The sequence below is a fragment of the Pagrus pagrus genome (genome assembly GCF_965226575.1).
Source record: "Pagrus pagrus genome assembly, chromosome: 15".
Classification (NCBI taxonomy): Eukaryota; Metazoa; Chordata; class Actinopteri; order Spariformes; family Sparidae; genus Pagrus; species Pagrus pagrus.
Window position 1 is genome coordinate 2,349,469 of NC_140199.1, and position 17,710 is coordinate 2,367,178.

General features: G+C 39.2%; 1 protein-coding gene across 1 annotated transcript; it reads right to left on the reverse strand.

Annotated features, from left to right (window-relative positions):
* Window positions 1–15,210: 15,210 nt before the first annotated feature.
* On the reverse strand, window positions 15,211–16,556 carry LOC311270195 (uncharacterized protein; the record flags this gene model as incomplete). Its single annotated transcript, XM_084374940.1, has 3 exons — window positions 15,211–15,733; window positions 15,843–16,030; window positions 16,329–16,556. The coding sequence occupies 3 exons, from the start codon at window positions 16,554–16,556 to the stop codon at window positions 15,211–15,213; spliced, it is 939 nt and encodes a 312-aa protein (XP_084231066.1).
* Between the last annotated feature and the right edge of the window lie 1,154 nt (window positions 16,557–17,710).

The window sequence follows — 17,710 nt, forward strand, 5'->3', positions numbered from 1 at the left end:
AAGCTGCTCTGACTGTATTTATACAACAAGAAATGTCAATACCGTAAGGATAATCCACATAAAACACATAAGGATATAATTTATGTTTCAGGTATAAAATCAGAATCTGAAAACAATTGATTCTCCATCAATCGGTCAACAGCCTTTCCTCAGCACATGGCAGTGGTGTAAATATAGACAGTGCAGGCTGTGCGGTTGCACTGGAGCCCGTGGGGTGTGGAGAAAGAAGGGCCTGTAACAATGTGTTGGGTGGAGAAGGGGCACTTGCAAGAAATTAAGATTGCCATCTTGCAAATATACCTGTTTTTGAAGAATAACTCGCAATTGTATGCCCTCCAAAAACATCTCCACTATGGTTTTAAAATAAGAATTTCTTATATTCTTTAATATTTTAGTCATATACAGATACTGATTGTTGCACAATATGTATTGGTGTTGTATAATCTAAAGTCCAGGCCTTGGACGATGACCCTTTCATTTCTATATTACTTTTCAGCACTTTGACCACCGCGTCTACCTTGCGCCACTGGAACATGTTGGAAGACATAATATGCATAAACTTCAATGCATGTTCCATAAAGTATAAAAAAACATGCTGAGAACAGTTTACAGCCTCTCTAAATGTTGTCATCATTCATACTGTTGAACTGCTGAAACCATTGCTGTCCATTCTGCTGCTGTCATTGCTGTCCATTCTGCAACAACACACAGAGGCCAAAAGCTTGTCTATGGTCCCTTTCCTGATGAAAACGTAGAGAAATATGTCTGCAAGGGGACTCAACTGGAGAAACAGAAAAGACAGGTTGAGGAGGGTATAGTCAAATATGTAACCCTCTGCCAGGTAACAAATGGTTCTGGGCATGAACAGCAGCATGTAAATAAGCAGCACCAGGACCAAAATTCCAACAATTCTTCGTTTTTCAGCAGAGGAGACACGGCTGGTAGACAGGGCTTTGATGGTCCCACCCAGGAAGAAGATGAGCAGTGGGAGGGGAAGGAGGAAGTAGATCCCCAAGACGATTTTCTGACACGTAAAATTAGCCCAGAAATGTAAAATGAGGACACAGACAAGAGTAAGGACCCAGACCATGACGCAGACCACTGCAGAGATCTTGATGCTCCATCTGAAGCGGTACCACAGTGGGCAGCCGATGAGCAAATACCTGTAAAACAAGATGGACATATATTACAGCAGAATTCTGAAGCTCCTCAAACACCATAATAGTCAGACATAGAAGTAGCTACACACATACTGGACAGACAGTTACCTTTCCAGGGCAAGACACACCATGAAGCCAACACTCGCCATCAGAGCGAAAAAATAAAAAACATTTACAACATTCATTATCCTCTCATCATCCTGTCGTGCCACCCAAACGATCATGCAGCAGAGCTGAATGAGGTCGGAAATCAGAAGGTTGATGATGTTGATCCGAGCAACATGATTATTTTGCACCTGCAGGAAAACAGATGAAATGAAACAAGCAGTTTTGAACAACAGGGAGGGTATCGACCGATATTCACCTTGTTAACTGCTATTGGCCTGTCGGAAAAAAAGATTCAGCAATGGCAGTTGGCGATGTTTATCTGTGGTGTCACGGCCGTTTTACGCTGGTACATTCATGTCTATAAAACTTGGCTTGTGACAGCCCTGTCACTGGTTTGTAAAGATATGTAAGCACAGAAAAATTCTTATCATTTAGTAGTTGTGAACAGGCTAATAGGTTGTTTCACAAGTGTGTATGATCAAATATACAATATGTAATTTCTGCCACTAGGGGGCTCTCTATAAAAAAAACGAGACATTTGCTGAATGTATTGTGGGGAGGACCTGTTGCTCAGCTGCTCAGAGCCAGCTAGAGAGTCAGGGAGAACGTAAGACCTGCTGGAGGAATAAAAACCCAGAGTCACTTTGGATTCTGCTCTGTTCTGGAGCCGTTTACCAGCTGGAGGAGAGCTCAGAGTTTACTTTTTAACTTTTGGGATTGAACAGTGGATGCATCTTCACTCTGGTTTATTAACCTGACTCCGGTAGTGATCCGCAAAGGTGTCGGGTCTTTCTGTAATGTTGACTGCTGACTGGATTTGGAGAGAAATGTACTTTACTTCATGAACGTCACGTTACAGAGAGGAGAGGGGAAAAAGAAGAGACAGAACCAGATTCCCTGGTGAGTGCTAAGTTTAGTGAGAGGTCGACCTGAATTTGAACACACAAAAAAATACGCTCTCCGTGTGCTGTTGTTTGCTCGCGTTAGCTTTTGGAGGATGTACAGTAAAAAAAAATCTGGCTGTTTGAGGCGGATAAACACTACGTGAGTAGGGCCAATAAACACGAATGATGCTGCAGTCAAACTTATTTTGCTGGTGGAGAACAAAAATCTGTTTGACGTGACACAGGCGCAGATGTTCACAGACGAGGTAATGTTTTATTCATGTTAAGTATTTAACATTCTCCTGGGTGACGCACTGGTGACCAAATAACATGCACTGTTTGAGTAAACTTGTTGATTTCTCTGGGTTTGAACATTGTTGGAAACATTTGACAATGTAGGTACACAACTCCACAAAATATATAACAATGGTCTAGTTGTTTTCATTCATTTTAATGCAGAATTCCTACATATCATCTTTTAAACAGTTAATTTTTATACAGGATATTTATTTGTTTCCCTGGCACAACTGAGGGAATACATAACATCAAGAAACAGGACAAACAACAATAAGAATATCTTGGCATTTGCTTTTTTAAACATCTGTATCAGTATCTGCCAAGAATGTCACAATCAGTGCTTCTTCTAAACATCCTCCTTCTTAATCATCATCTTGATCTGCCCAACAATTAAAGTGCATTTAATAACATTTAGTTGTGTGGTTTTTTTTTCTTTCTTAAATCAAACTCTTCTTTGAGCTGCAGAAATGTACACTGGCTAATCACTGCAGTGAGGACGTGAGGAACAGTGGCTTTAGTAAAACACACTTTCTGACAAATATCTTAAAATCGAGTATTAATGAGCACAATATCTGATTATTGTAATGGAAACAAGTAGTCAATGGGGAGTTTTGGTTCAACCATTGTCTTAGTAAACCTAGCTATGTGAGTTATTACAAGTTATTATTATTATTTAACTTCTAGGCTCCATGAATGTATGTAAAGTTTATTGCAGTTAATGCGCTAAAAATTAAAAACTTCCAACCCCATAGTTATGCTGAAGGAAAATTCAGGGGATGAACGTCAGTGGGCTTCACCGTGAATGTCTACAAATGTTACATGTTCCATGGTTGTTTCTTTTTAAAACAATCCAAATAAAGACCACAAATATTGTTGTACAAATTGCTCAACAAACTCGACAACGTAAATGGTACCGTTAACCGTAACCACTAACAGTTTAACAGAAGGCTGGAATGGAGTCACACACTATGTGTTTGACTCGTGTAAATTTTAATAAATAAGCACATTAGTCCTGTACATTAATAAGAGCGGATCAAGATCCTTTACAGACAGTACAACAGTCACATGAGGCAGACAGTTAATAAACAAATCTCAGTTAAAATGTACGTACCAGAGAACAAACACCATAGATGGCTAGGAGGGTCAAAGGAAGGCCGATGGAAATGGTTATAGATGTCATCACATACATGGGTCCAAAATCAAAGTCAGAGGTGTTGTTGCTGGAATTATAGCTTTTGTCCTGTGAAGTGTTGGTAATGTTGAAATATGCCATTCTTCAGAGTGCAACCTGTTGTTTGAGAGATCAGGTTGTAGAAAGCGAGAAGGATTCTTAATATCTACCTGACAATGTTCAGTGATATCACTAAAGTAAAACACAAAGTCAGTATACCTAAAATCTACCCACAATCATATCAAATAAAAACTGCTTTGTTTGTAGCTCTTGTCATCTCTCTGTAAAAGAAAGTGTGATTAAAAAAAAGCCACAAAATTTACCTTTAAATCTGAAAGACTCCACCTCATTGAGTTTCCTACACCAGCGTCTGATGTTTGTACTTCAAGGAGTCTGCACTCAGTAAGTGACGACATGCAGAAGACTCCTTGATCTACTCCACCTCTTGACTAGTGCATGAATATGCATTACCCTGCCCCCAAACCCTTTGCTTGCCTTTTTTATTATTTTTATATATACACAGTTGAACAGTTGCTCTTCCAGTGCTAATGGATACATTATTCTATTGTGGTTCAAGCAGGAAATTATGATTAATTTAAATGGTTAATAGTTTCCTACTCAACTATCCGGACATGGCAGCCACAGACAATAAACATAATAGCATTATTTATTTTCACTCAAAATATTCCAAAACCTCAGAGTGAGGCTGCATGTTATGTGATTTTATGCTGTATAATATTTTTTATTTTATTTATTTATTTATTTATTTATTTATTTATTCATTCATTCATTTATTTATTTATTTTAAATGGAATCTCAGGTCACTTTTCTTTTATGTTTGTTAACCTGACATGTGCTCAAGCAGAAAAAAACGTTAAACGTTAAGAACAATAATAGTGTTTGTAGTTGTAGTGTAATAGCCTAAACTGTAGGCCTTTCCTTAACACTGCTGACTGTCTTTACTGACACGACGACAGCTCCTTTCCCCTGCTCTTTCTCATAGAAAACACAGATGGATGACATTATTTACCCTTTTAAACCTTAAAGCACTCTCATTTTATAATGAAGATGCATTAAAGGAATAGTTCACTCTAAAACAAAATTCAGTCATGATCGACTCACCCACATGCTGGTGATAAGTCTGGTGTAGTTTCTCTTTCCTCAAAGTGCAGCTGGAGACCCGCGGGGGTACTCTCCGGCAACGATAATCCATACAACAAGCTTAAAGAAAATGTCCATAAAACTACACAAAAACTTAGTGATATTCCTCCATACTGCTCGTCATAACTCGTATAAACATAGCATAGTGACTGTTTAGGCTGTAAAAATGTACTAAATGACGTCGTTTGGAGTAAACTCTGGATGTGGCCACTTCAGGACACTTGGATTGCAGCGGACGAGCAGCATGGAGGAATATATATGGACATTTTCTCCCTGTCGCCACTTAAACTCGTTGTATGGATTACTCCTGCCGGAGAGTACCCCCGCGGGTCTCCAGCTGCACTTTGAGGAATAAGAAACTACACCGGACTTATCACCAGCATGTGGGTGAGTCGATAATGACTGAATTTTGTTTTAGAGTGAACTATTCCTTTAAACTCAAAAACAAGGGGCTTGTTCTTAACACAAGCAAATGCTGGATATGAAAAGAGAGTGTGTTAACAAAATACAAAAGTCATCAGGCAGGGTTCCTCCACCCAGCCTCCACTATGACAGCGTAATGAGCCTGTCCTCCCCCTCATCTGTCTCTGCTCTCCATTTCCTATACTGATTGTAAAGCATGATAACATTCTGGAGTTTCCTGCACAGTCGAAGCTTAAGATTGTAAAACCTTGATGGACAACCTAGTGTAAAAGCTGTGGCTGCTGAATACAAACAGAATCATTTGGTCGGTTTCAATGACGTACTTCCTGTCCGGTACAGAAGCAGTGACACATGCAGCTTTTCTGTCCATATTTCAGTAGATGGGTATCAACTTTTCAGTGTGTCTTCATTCTGGTTGCTCATGTCCCAGTATTTTCTGCTAATTTGCATAAATGTTGCCTAAAATAATTAACCTCGGCATTTAAAAACAATTATCTTCTTCTTCTGCACAGCATGTTATGTAACTGTCATGTAACAGACAACTACAACAATTTCATTCATTTCAGATCAGTAAAAGATGCTTTTTATTTTTGCTTGTATTTTTCTCTAAACAGTTTCTCATTGTCTATTTTTCTCCCATTTTTCTTTGTTGTAAAATAAGTTGTTGTAGTATTCCCTAGATAGGATGGTTGAAAAGGCTGTTACATTAACAGTGACATCAGCAAATAAACGGTGCCAACACATGAGACAGAAACCAGTTCAAGTGAGGCTAATGGCTTTTCCTTTTGTGGATTTTCTTAATTCAGTAGCTTCACTTGAAGTGAATTATTCATCCCAGCTAATCAACCACATTCATATTGATTGACATTACAGCCATGCTTATACATCATACATCATGTTAATGTTTTATTGTTGAGCTTTAGGTGGAAGCCTCCAATATTCATTTTAAATCTGCAACATCTGGATATACCAGATGATTTTTTTTCATCAGGGTCCATGCGTTATTCCCTATCTTGCAATGTAAAAGAGAGGGAGAAAAAAATCCTGGACCTGTCCCTTTATCTGAATTGGCACTAAAAGTTAATGGTATCTATTCTGGGCCAGACCCATCCTCCTTCCAAGTTTTGTAGAGATCCGTTAATTGTTTTTGCGTGATCCTGCTGAAAAATGGAGACGGACCAAAACATAACCTAGGAGTAAATTGTGCCCTTAATCTTAAGCGTTTAACAGAAGGCACACACGGAGCCACATGTCAGCTTCATGTGTTTAGGCGCCAATCAACTTAATTTTAATTCTAATTATGAAGTAATTTATTACTATATATTTATGGACAGACAGAAAGGCCGTACTGAGGCGATGTTGTAATCAAAGGTTTTTTCCGTGAGGTTTTGTTAATGTTGCAACCAGTTTGAGAGATCAGGTTCTAGAAAGGGAGCAAGTACTTCAGTATCTACTTGACATTGTTCTGTGATTTCAGCAAAGTGCAAGTGCAAGTTCACATAAATTCAGTATACCTATATCCACAATCATACTGTATCAAATGAAACTGCTGCAGTTCTTATCATCTCTACACGTGAGAATAACGTAAGATAATTTACCTGTGAAAGCTGAAAGACCTGAATGAGTTCCCTGCACCAACGTCCAATGTTTTGTCCTCTGCATACAGACACTCTACATTAAATATGGTAGGTGACAACATGAAGCATGTTCCTGTAAATTGTCACCTCCTCTTCTAAGGAAGGGAGAAGAAAGTAGTCTGGCATGAATATGCATTACATATGCATCACGCAGACCGTCTTGTGAAATTCTTTGCAACCATCACCACACTGTTACCAAACACCACGGAAAACCTTTTTGCTGCACATGAAACTTGTCATTTTGATTAGCACAGTTTAGTTTAGAGGGGTGTTTATAAGGGGCCAAACAGGGGCCACAGTCCACTCCGGCCCTCTTATACAGCACAGATATGTGCTTAAACTGAGAGTACAAACGTTTTACTCACAAATCCAGGATTCATCAATATTTACTTATCTGGACAATTTAGATCTGCCTCAGACAATGTGTACACACAAATGATCTAGGCCCGGATGTCTTAGAAGTCCAGACACCTTTAAACCTAATGCATAGCATAGTAAATGTGCATTCATTAAGGTTTTTATACACAACAATATTTAAAAACTTGAATTTGCAGTGCTGTGCTATTTTCATTTGAATAAAATGTTAATGTTTTTCAGATTGCATTGGGCTGATTAATTACTATGCGGCTGCATATATGAAAAAAAAAACACCTAACCCTGAAAAAATTCTAACAAAAGGTTTCTCAGCTTTGTAGTATTAGGTGTCCTTAATAACATACTAAAAGTTTACCAAAGTTTGACCACTAGAAAGGTGTTATTTTCAAGATGGCGTCCAAGATGGGCAGGAAGCCCTTAAAATATCCTAACTCCTTCATTATTTGACCTAGCCAAGTAATCTTGGTGTCTAACCCCATGTTTTCTGTGTCTATGAATCCATTGGACTTGTCTTAATTGCACTGACATGATTACATATGGAATACATGATTTTGTGAGATTACTGTAAGGTTTTATCTTTGTTTGGGGTGAACCAGAGATGTAAACAATTTAGCCTATGTCATGTAACTCCTGCTGAGTAAGTGTTTTTGTACACATACCCCTTTTTTGCTGAAACAAAGACTTGACATGTAACTGGTGTTGTTGCCAAAGAGGAGGTGAATATGCATGAGTTTGAGACTGTTGGCAATGAGATCATTGAAAAGATGATTGGAAAACCAGTTTTTGGAATATCCTTCAAATGGAAAGACCGGGCAAAAACCCTTGCAGATGACTCCACCATCAAAGTTGCCCAAGACCGAACCATTGATCCTGCTTTGCTGTTCCAATGGTTCCTGATCATGTCGAAAACTGGACAGTTTTCACTGGAAGATGTAATGAGCCATGAGCTAGGACATTTTCCGTAAAGCCAACAAGCCCCAACTAGCCCAGGCAGTCATTGAGATCTCAAGCAAGAAATCAAAAACTAAACTGTCCTGGATTCCATCCAGCCAACTGAGCATGATGCAGGTGATGCAGCGATATCTCTATTTTCGTTCAGACAAGTCCAAAGCTACTAAAGTGTACAACATCAGTGAGATGAAACAAGTCCTGGGTAACAGACAGCTTTCCAGAAACTTGTGAATGGTGAATCAACCATCCAGTCCTGTGCAAATGTGTTTCTGCTCCCACATCAAGCAAGGAATGTCATAGAGGACCATGGGACCAAGTCAATGGCAGTGTTGTTTAGTGGAAAGAGTACCGATTCACTTGCCTCTTTGCGCTACAACCTTTTTAGCAAGAAAATCATTACCGCCAAACCATTTGTTACCCCAGAACATCTGCCTCCAACTGAGTCCTCAACCAAATACCACTGCCAAAGAGTTTACTTCCAGATCATGGTGTGGATTGAAAAGGAAGGTGACATGAACACAGTGGATTGGGGATGGAAACTGGTGGACAACTGGTTCCTGCCAGTTACGATGACTGCTGCCCCAGAAAGCCTCCTGCAGATGATCCACTGTAATTGCACACCTGCCTGCCTAACACAACGGTGCAGTTGCAGGGCATATGGACTACCATGCATGCCTGCTTGTGGACCATGTCAAGTTGGGAATTGTGAGAATCACTATAATCAACCTCTATGGGAGGAAGAGTGTGACGACTAATTGTAAATCTAGTGAAGGTCACAGTGCAAAAAGGCATAAAAAAATTAAACCAGAATAAGAGGAAACAACTGAAGAAAATAGAAAAAGATATGTATAAATAAGAAAAGTATTAAAAAAATATGAAAAGCAAAAGGCAAAAAAAAAACTAAAACACATTATAAAAAATACAAAATATATATATAAAAAAATAAAACACAAAAAATAAAAGGGGTTAGCGCTACTGAGCCTTCACGTGGCACCCCTGTTTTGACTAATTTTACATTACCACACAGTTCTAATGAATTTATTCTTCATTGGAATCAAAAGAATGGTTATGAACCACAGAAACCACCAACACTAGGCAAAACGATATGAGAAAGGAGAAATATGCAATTACTTAAGGGAAATTGTACTTTTTTTTCGCATAAAAATGCTTGTAACCAATTGCTTTAATATATAATTGTACTTGTAATCACTTATCTATCATGCAAATATGCTAATTAGAATATAACATGGCCAAAACATGTATCAGGCACCAGTGGTCCTGGTCTAGGAGGAATACAAAGGAGTAATGGTCATTTTAAGGACATGACGGCCGCCATTTTGAAAATGGGGCCTTTCTTGGAGTCAAACTTTGGTAAACTTTCAGTATGTTTTTAAGTACATCTGATACTACTGTAAACCACTGAGAAACCTGTTGTTAGAATGTTTTTGGGGTCAAACCATATTTGCAGCTGACTATACACAAACCACAGGTGTCTGCAAATATCAGATAAATTACCTGTGACCAAAAGTACTTGCTGGATGTCATCACTTTAACCTTCATTTCTTAAAAATATCCAGCTTACTGATGTTTGTACAATACAATAATTCAATAATTGCAGCGACTCTCAGTCTCACCACAGCCTGACAGGTCGGGTGGTCCTCGTGCTTCGCCTGTTTCCCTCTTTTTTCTTCTGGTATTTTATTTTTCTTCCTGTCATCAACAATGTCACTCACTGCTGCCTGTCCATCTATCTAACTGTATTATTTCTGACCCAAATGATTATCTGAAACAGTATGTAGTCTCTATGATGTAAGTTATGGCAAAACATACTTAAGTAATATAAAAAAAAAAAAAAGTTTCCTTCCTGGTAACAGCGGTTTTGGTCTTGAGGTTCAGGTTTTGGTGCGTCATTGAGTTTGTCTAAGGCAGACATTCACTTTTTTCTCTGGAATTGATTTTTAATGACATTTTCGCCCTCAATCAGTATCCACACAGTGACACTCGGTACTGCCTGTTAATCTACATCTTCTTCTAATCAGACACCAGATGAATTTCCTGCAGTAAAGATGTAGCTGATATTTGGTTTCATCATGTTCTCAACTTTCTTGTTAATACGTGTCACATTTTCACATGTCATTTTAATCAGTCAGGGGAACGATGGCTCAATAATGCCCAGAATACATGAAACCCTCGTTTAAAACGGGAACAGACAGCCAGTTTCAAAATGAATTCACTGCACATGAGAAGTCATCATCCAATTTAAAGGAATTCTACAAAACAAATGATTTTGAGTATCAAACACTCCAAGTAGACTTAAAATGGCAGCTATAATCTGTCAGTCATTATAGAGAGAGTGAAAAGGATGAAGGGTCAGAGTACTCCCACAGGCTGACGGGCTGGTTGAGCAGGGCTGGGTGAGTAGATGATTGCTGCTGCAGCTGTAGAGACTCTGCTCTCAGCCAGACAGACAGGTAGGGCCCTCTGGTGGATCTGGAAGACAGCACAGGGGTTAGTACTATGAATGGAGATAACTATCTACCAGTGACAGTACAGCAAAACATTAAAAAGTATCCTTTTTCTTTTCAACCTTTCTGTTGCGCTGTCACTTACAGTCTGATAAACAGCATTAAGCTGCCCTGACTGTATTTACACAACAAGAAATGTCAATTCTGTCAGGATAATCCAAAACGGACACAGACGTGGCCTGAAATCCTGTTTTACAGAAATATCAGTTAAGTTTCAGATGTCAAATTAAACTCCAGATAATTGATTTCAATTAATAATCTTACCTCAATACATAGATGAAGACATGAATGCTTAAACTAAAGTGTGTCCTTGATGTTGATGGATCTCAGTCACTAATCAGCTATGGTTAAAAAAGGGAAACATACAATGGACTTTGCTGACTTACATTAAGAACTATGTGTCTTATCTGATGTGACTGTCCCTGTAACAATTTGTAATTCATAACCAAAATTATTATGCAAAGAAATACGATAATTTGTACAGAGATTTGTCAACCAGCAGAGATTTAGTGAAACTTTATTCATCAGGTTTTTAATTTAGTGAGCTAGTCAAAAGTAAACACACATTTTTGTATAGAAACAGATTTTTAATTGGATAACCAGAAAATGTACAGTTTCATATATTACATGGGCAGTGATATAAGATGTCATGTCACAAGCATATACAATAATATTATGGGGAAGGAATAGACATTAGTTATCACAAACACAGTGGCGTATCCGGGACATTTTTACTGGGGTGGCCAAGATGGGACACAAAGCTAGCTTGGGGTGGCCATGGCATAGCGAAGTTTAAAGGTCCCATATTATACTGTTTTTCATCAATTTCACACTGCTGTCAGAGGTCCAACAACACTGTATTCGAAATATATTGCCCCCAAACCCATCAGTGGTCCTGAATATCAGCTGTCTAGAAGTGGCTCTACTGAGCTCTGCTGAGAGCAGCTGTTTCTGATTCTGCACCTTTTATGCTAATGAGCTCCGTCCTAACACACGCCCCTATCTGTTTACGGTGGATGTATCACTGTGGCTCGCCGAGATGCTGTCGTTCAACCACACCAGTTTGACCCAGAATCGGACCCAGAAGGAGAGGCTCAGAAAAATACAGACTCTGCGGCTGCAGCAGGACTCCCATCCCCCACTGACCTGCAACAGGTAACAGCTAAAAACAGCTAGCGAAAGCTGTGTTTGTCTCCAACACAGTCTCCAAACTCTTGGACACTGTCCGCATAGTCTCTGTCTCCAGTCTGCTCGTTTCCAGACTTTTTACTGTGACAACCAAGCTCCCTCGTAATATTATTAACATTAAACTCGCTTCAAACGCTGTTGCATAGCGGACCGAGGCGGAGCTAACTAGTTAGCCAGTTTCAGGCTGACTTCACCGTACTAGTAGGCAGCTGTAAATACTATCAAACCGTGGCGACTCTTACCTGTGGCTCGGGTGCAGCTGCTGGGTTCGTATGGTTGAGACTGATCCTTTTACGAGGGTCAGCGTCGAGGCAAAGCCAGCTTTGTACTGACCCTCATTACTGAAGCAGTCCGATGTGAAGCGGTTAGCACGCACAAACAGACTCACAAGAACTGTAGCCGGCACGTTGTCGTTAAAAATGAAACGCAGCCACTGTCTCTTCTGTAGCTGGGACAGAATATAGGCACTTACGTTGACTTTTACAACCAACAACAGAGCACTTCTCGTTGCGCTTCGACATGGTGCTTTTGAAGGGGTAATGGCGGATCTCCGAGACGGTAGCGCTGTACATGGTGGGTGGAGACACTGTGGGAGGGATTATTCAAATTGAATTTTGAAGAAATTTGACTCGCTCATCTGGAAACTGCAGGCGAGACACCGTCAGAAATCTGTATCTCACTCAAAAAAGCACGGATGGTCTTTTTTCAAAGTTTGTATGCGTGTGGCAGCAACATAGACCCAAAATAACACCCCAAATCCCAGAAAAAGTGAGTTTTTCATAATATGGGACCTTTAATACCACGTACGCAGCCGACCGCGGTTCGAATCCCGGCCGGACGTCCTCTGCTGCGTGTCACATCCCCTCTCTCTCCCATGATTTCCTGTCTCGTAACAAATAAAGGTGTCTATGCTGGTAAAAAAAATATTTTTTAAAAAAGTCATTTTTTTAATTCCATTTCCACCTATCACAGTCCTCAGGAGTCTCTGGTTATTTAACATGTCTATTTTTAATCAGTAATTATGTTCAGGAAAGGGTGCACATTTTTTGAGCTATTTCCTTGGAGGGGATTAAAGTCCTCATCTCTTCACAAGTTAGATCAGGGGAGCAAAATTCAACTGCTCTTATCTCATCCTATAAAATAACATTAATCAGTCATCAGCTCATCATCTGTGTCACTTGTACTGTTACCTGTGTTTGCTTTACTAATTGAGGCGCCATCTTGTGGTTATATAACAACACAGCAATCCAGGCAACAGAACAAACCAAAAACTTCAAATCAAAGCTTAATACTTAAAGATAGGCCTTATTAAAACGTTTATCTGTCAGCAAAAGATAAACTAAGCTTGTGAGGAAACAACAGAAATATGTGTTGTTGTTTACATGCTTAGTTTATGTTGTTATTTAGCTTAGATATCATTTGTTGGAGATACTGGAATTTGATCTTTTTGGTTTGTTCTTTGCCAGGTGTGTTTTTATTTAACTACCAGATGGTGCCTAAATTAGTAAAGCAAAGAAATGTAATTCAATCGTTCAATCACTCAATCAATCAGTCAGTCAATTCACTTTGAAGTAATAGCTATAACTACAAACCTCAAGCAGGATCATTGTCAAATTGGGTTAGAGTCAGTGTGCAACATACAGGATGTTCGTGGGGCTCTGAGGCCGTTAAATAACAGCTCTGACTCCATTAAAATGTCAAAAAGAAAGGAGGTGTCAACAATGTGCCTAATTATGTCTATTTATAGTTTCTACAATATAGAATTAATATAATATAAAAATTAATATTTATATGCAAATATTAGCATTTTTGCTCAATAGCTTCCAGGTCATGTGATCAATTGACTCAAAATCAGTGTGGGATCATGTAACTACACTGGCTGCATGAGATACACCTCTTGTTTTTACATTTTACATCCGTAAATATTTTTTATTAATTTTTATTAATTTTTATATTCAAATATTAGCATTTTAGCTCAATAGCTTCCAGGTCATGTGATCAATTAACTCAAAATCATGTTGCGATCATGTAACTACACTGGCTGCATGAGATACGCCTCTTGTTTTTACATTTTACATCTGTAAATATTTTTTATTAATTCTTATATGCAAATATGAGCATTTATTAATTTTTATATGCAAATATTAGCATTTTAGCTCAATAGCTTCCAGGTCTTGTGATCAATTGACTCAAAATCAGTGTGGGATCATGAAACTACACTGGCAGCATGAGATACACCTCTTGTTTTTATTTTGAAAACAGGAAGTCGGTACACGCTGTAGCCGTCTTCTCCGTGTGTTTACTGTAAAGTCTGCAATACGGGTGCACTTGAAATGTGTGAGTGGCTTCTTGCGAATGTCTGTCGAATATCCAACTTAAAACTAACTTCACTGAAGTCCATCAGCTCTACTGAACACACACATCTGCAAAAACACCCTCAGTCTTCAGTCCAAAAAACAGTGTTTCATATTTCATGGCGGTATCCAAATAACAATAAAAAAAACAAAAAACAAACGCTAACATTAGATGCTTAACTTGGTTACACTGCACTAGCTAGCTTAGACAAAGTTTTCCTACACATTCAAAGGGAACTACGACATAACTAAAAATTAAATTACCTCTCAATCGACAGATTTCAGTGTTTTTATCCAGCAGCTGACGTCACTGTGACGTCCTCCTGTTTCATTAACGACCAGACCAGCAGCAGCAGCAGCAGATGCAGCGTGCCGTGCTCATCTCTCATGGCTCACCTATCAGACCTGCATGGCCAAACGTCCGCTGAGCAGAAATCAGGTCTCACAGCCTCAGTACGAACATTACTGTGTTAGTTAAAAATGTAAAACTGGCCCTAAATCAGCTGATCAGCTGTCATCATTGATTGACAGCATGTGTTGAGGAACTTGACCAACTACCTATCAGATCTGGGTGGCCACAAACAGTCAAAATAAAAAGATTCAGGAACAAGACGGTCTGGCGAGCGTATTGAGCTCAGCTAATCATATCTGATTTACTTTGGTGATTATAGGACAGTAATGATAGACTTCAACTTACAACTCAAAAGATTATATATATATATATTAAAAAAAACAGGTTATTTACATTTGTTGGAGCATCACAGTGAACCAGAACAAGTTCACCAAAACATTTCCCAGCAGCCAGTTCTCCCACAGCGGCGTTACAGCAATGCTTCCTTCTATCTACAGTTAGGCGTCTTATTGGAAATCATATCAGTAGATGACAGTATCTGTCTCCTCTCTATCCTTTCTTTTTGCCTACATTTCTCCTCTTTCTCTGCCTACATGAAGCTGACTGTGTGGATGTTGTTATCATTCACACTGTTGAACTGCTGACATCATTGCTGTCCATTCTGCTGCTGTCATTGCTGTCCATTCTGCAGCAACACACAGAGGCCAGAAGCTTGTCGATGGTCCCTTTCCTCATGAAAACATACAGAAATAAGTCGGCAAGAGGACTCAACTGGACAAACACAAAAGACAGGTTTGAGAGGTGGGGATTGTCCATGTTTCCCATGCACGAAATGATGGTTGGCAGAAACAGCAGTGTGTAAATAAGCAGCACCAGGACCAGAATTCCCACAATTCTTCGTTTTTCATCAGAAGGGACACGGCTGGCAGACAGGGCTTTGATGGTCCCACCCAGGAAGAAGATGAGCAGTGGGAGAGGAAGGAGGAAGAAAGTCCCGTAGATTATTTGTGCGATATACCCATTACCCAGCATCGGAGGTGTGAGGAGACTGACAGGAGAAAGGACCCAGACCACAACACAGACCCTCACAGAGAACTTGATGGTGTGTTTGAACCGGTACCACAGTGGGCGGGCGATGACCAGATACCTGTAAAGCAAGATAAACATACTGTGTTCTAGAGGCTTTGCATTTATATAGAAATATAATTGTAAGACACAGAAGTAGCTACACACATACTGGTGAGACAGATAGTTACCTTTCCAGGGCAACGCACACCATGAAGCCAACACTGGCCATCAGACTACTGACGTAGATACACAATACAATTACAAACATCACCCCCACATCACTTCCTGTCACCAGAGTGATCATGCAGCAGAACTGAATGAGGTCTGAAATGAGAAGGTTGATGACGTAGATCGGAACAACATGATCCTTTCTCACCTGCAGGGAAACATTATAATCACAAAATACACAAACTTGAAGACTTTTGAAATGTTTTTCTTTGAGTTCTTACTAAATGGTGCCTTTAACCTCAGCTGTTTAACAGAAGGCTGGAATGGTGCCACGCATGCAAACTGCATGTGTTTACTATCCAATAAACATCATGTTAATTTTAATAATGAAGTAAATTATTCCTGTACATTAAGATCAGAGCGAGATCCGTCACAAACAGACAAACTGCACAACAGACACATGACACAGACAGTTATTAAATAAATCTCAGTCAAAAGTTACGTACCAGAGAATAAACAGCATAGATGGCTGCGAGGGTCAAAGGAAGGCTGATAGCAGTTATTATGTATGTCATCACATAATTCATGAACTTGACTTCTCCACGAAGCTCATTGGGTTTTGAATTGCTGATGTTCCTGGAATCATAGTAGTCAGAGGTGATGTTGCTGTCATCATCGTAGTCGTAATTAAAGCTTGTGTCCTGTGAGGTGCTGTTGATGTAGAAATCTTCCATTCTTCAGAACATGTGATAGAAATGGAGCAAGTGATTTAATATCCACCTGACTTTGTTCAGTGACATCACACAAGTAACAATACACAATATTAATATACCCACAATCAAATCAAAAACTGCTGTGTCAATTAAGTTTTATATATTAATATAATTTTTTTTTATATTTTAATGACTGTTTGCAGCTCTTCTCATCCCTATGAGGAAAAAAGTAAAGTTATAAAATCCACCTTTTCTTGCTGAAGACTCACCTGAATGAGTTCCCTGCACAAATGTCTGTTTTGTCCTCAGCGTACAGTCTGCAGTCAGTATGTCAAGAGACAACATGCAGCAGGTTCCTGTTACTCTGCTCCTCCTCTTTTAAGGATGGGAGACAATTATTTGTCAGGCATGATGATATGCAATATGCATTTGCATTTCAACAGTTTGTGTTCAAGTGCTTGTGGATACATTATGCTGTTGTGGCTCGAGTATGAAGATTTAAGTGAAATTGAATTATTAACATATCGTTGTTTCCTACTCAAGTATCCTGACATGTCTGTCTGCCTTCACCACAGCTGAATGTGTAGAGGAGCTGCTCATCATAACTGGCCATGGCAAAATAATGGCACAGAAAACGCAAAATAGCATTTTTCCATGTTTAAAATATTCCAACACAGGTTAAAAAAACAGAAAAAAGAGGGTCTTTAAGAAAATAAATGTAGCGTCCAGTGGATCGAGGCTGCATTTGCTCTAATTAAAGCTGTTTTTCTATCTTTCTGTGAAACAGAAACTCAGCACTGTTCCACTAGATTTTGGATACTGTGAAAAGGCCTAAAATCACACTAACACCTTTATTTAAATTTTTTTTGTATTTCTTCTTCTATTCTGCATTTTTTGCAATCAGATGACTTGTGATCACACAAGTTAAAAGTTTCATTGTGGTAATGGCGTCAATGCCAGGGAGCCAGATTAAGGATTTATGAGTGATTCATACCACCACAACCACCACCACACCGAAGTCCCTTTCTTCACACTGGTGACTGCCTTTACAGCCACCTGAACACAGCAGGAATCCGCTCCATCAGACATCTCTAGGCAGCACCATCAAGCCACAGTTACTTGGAAATCAAGTAAAATTTTGTGACACCAGCATCAGACTGTTGTGAAATCTAATA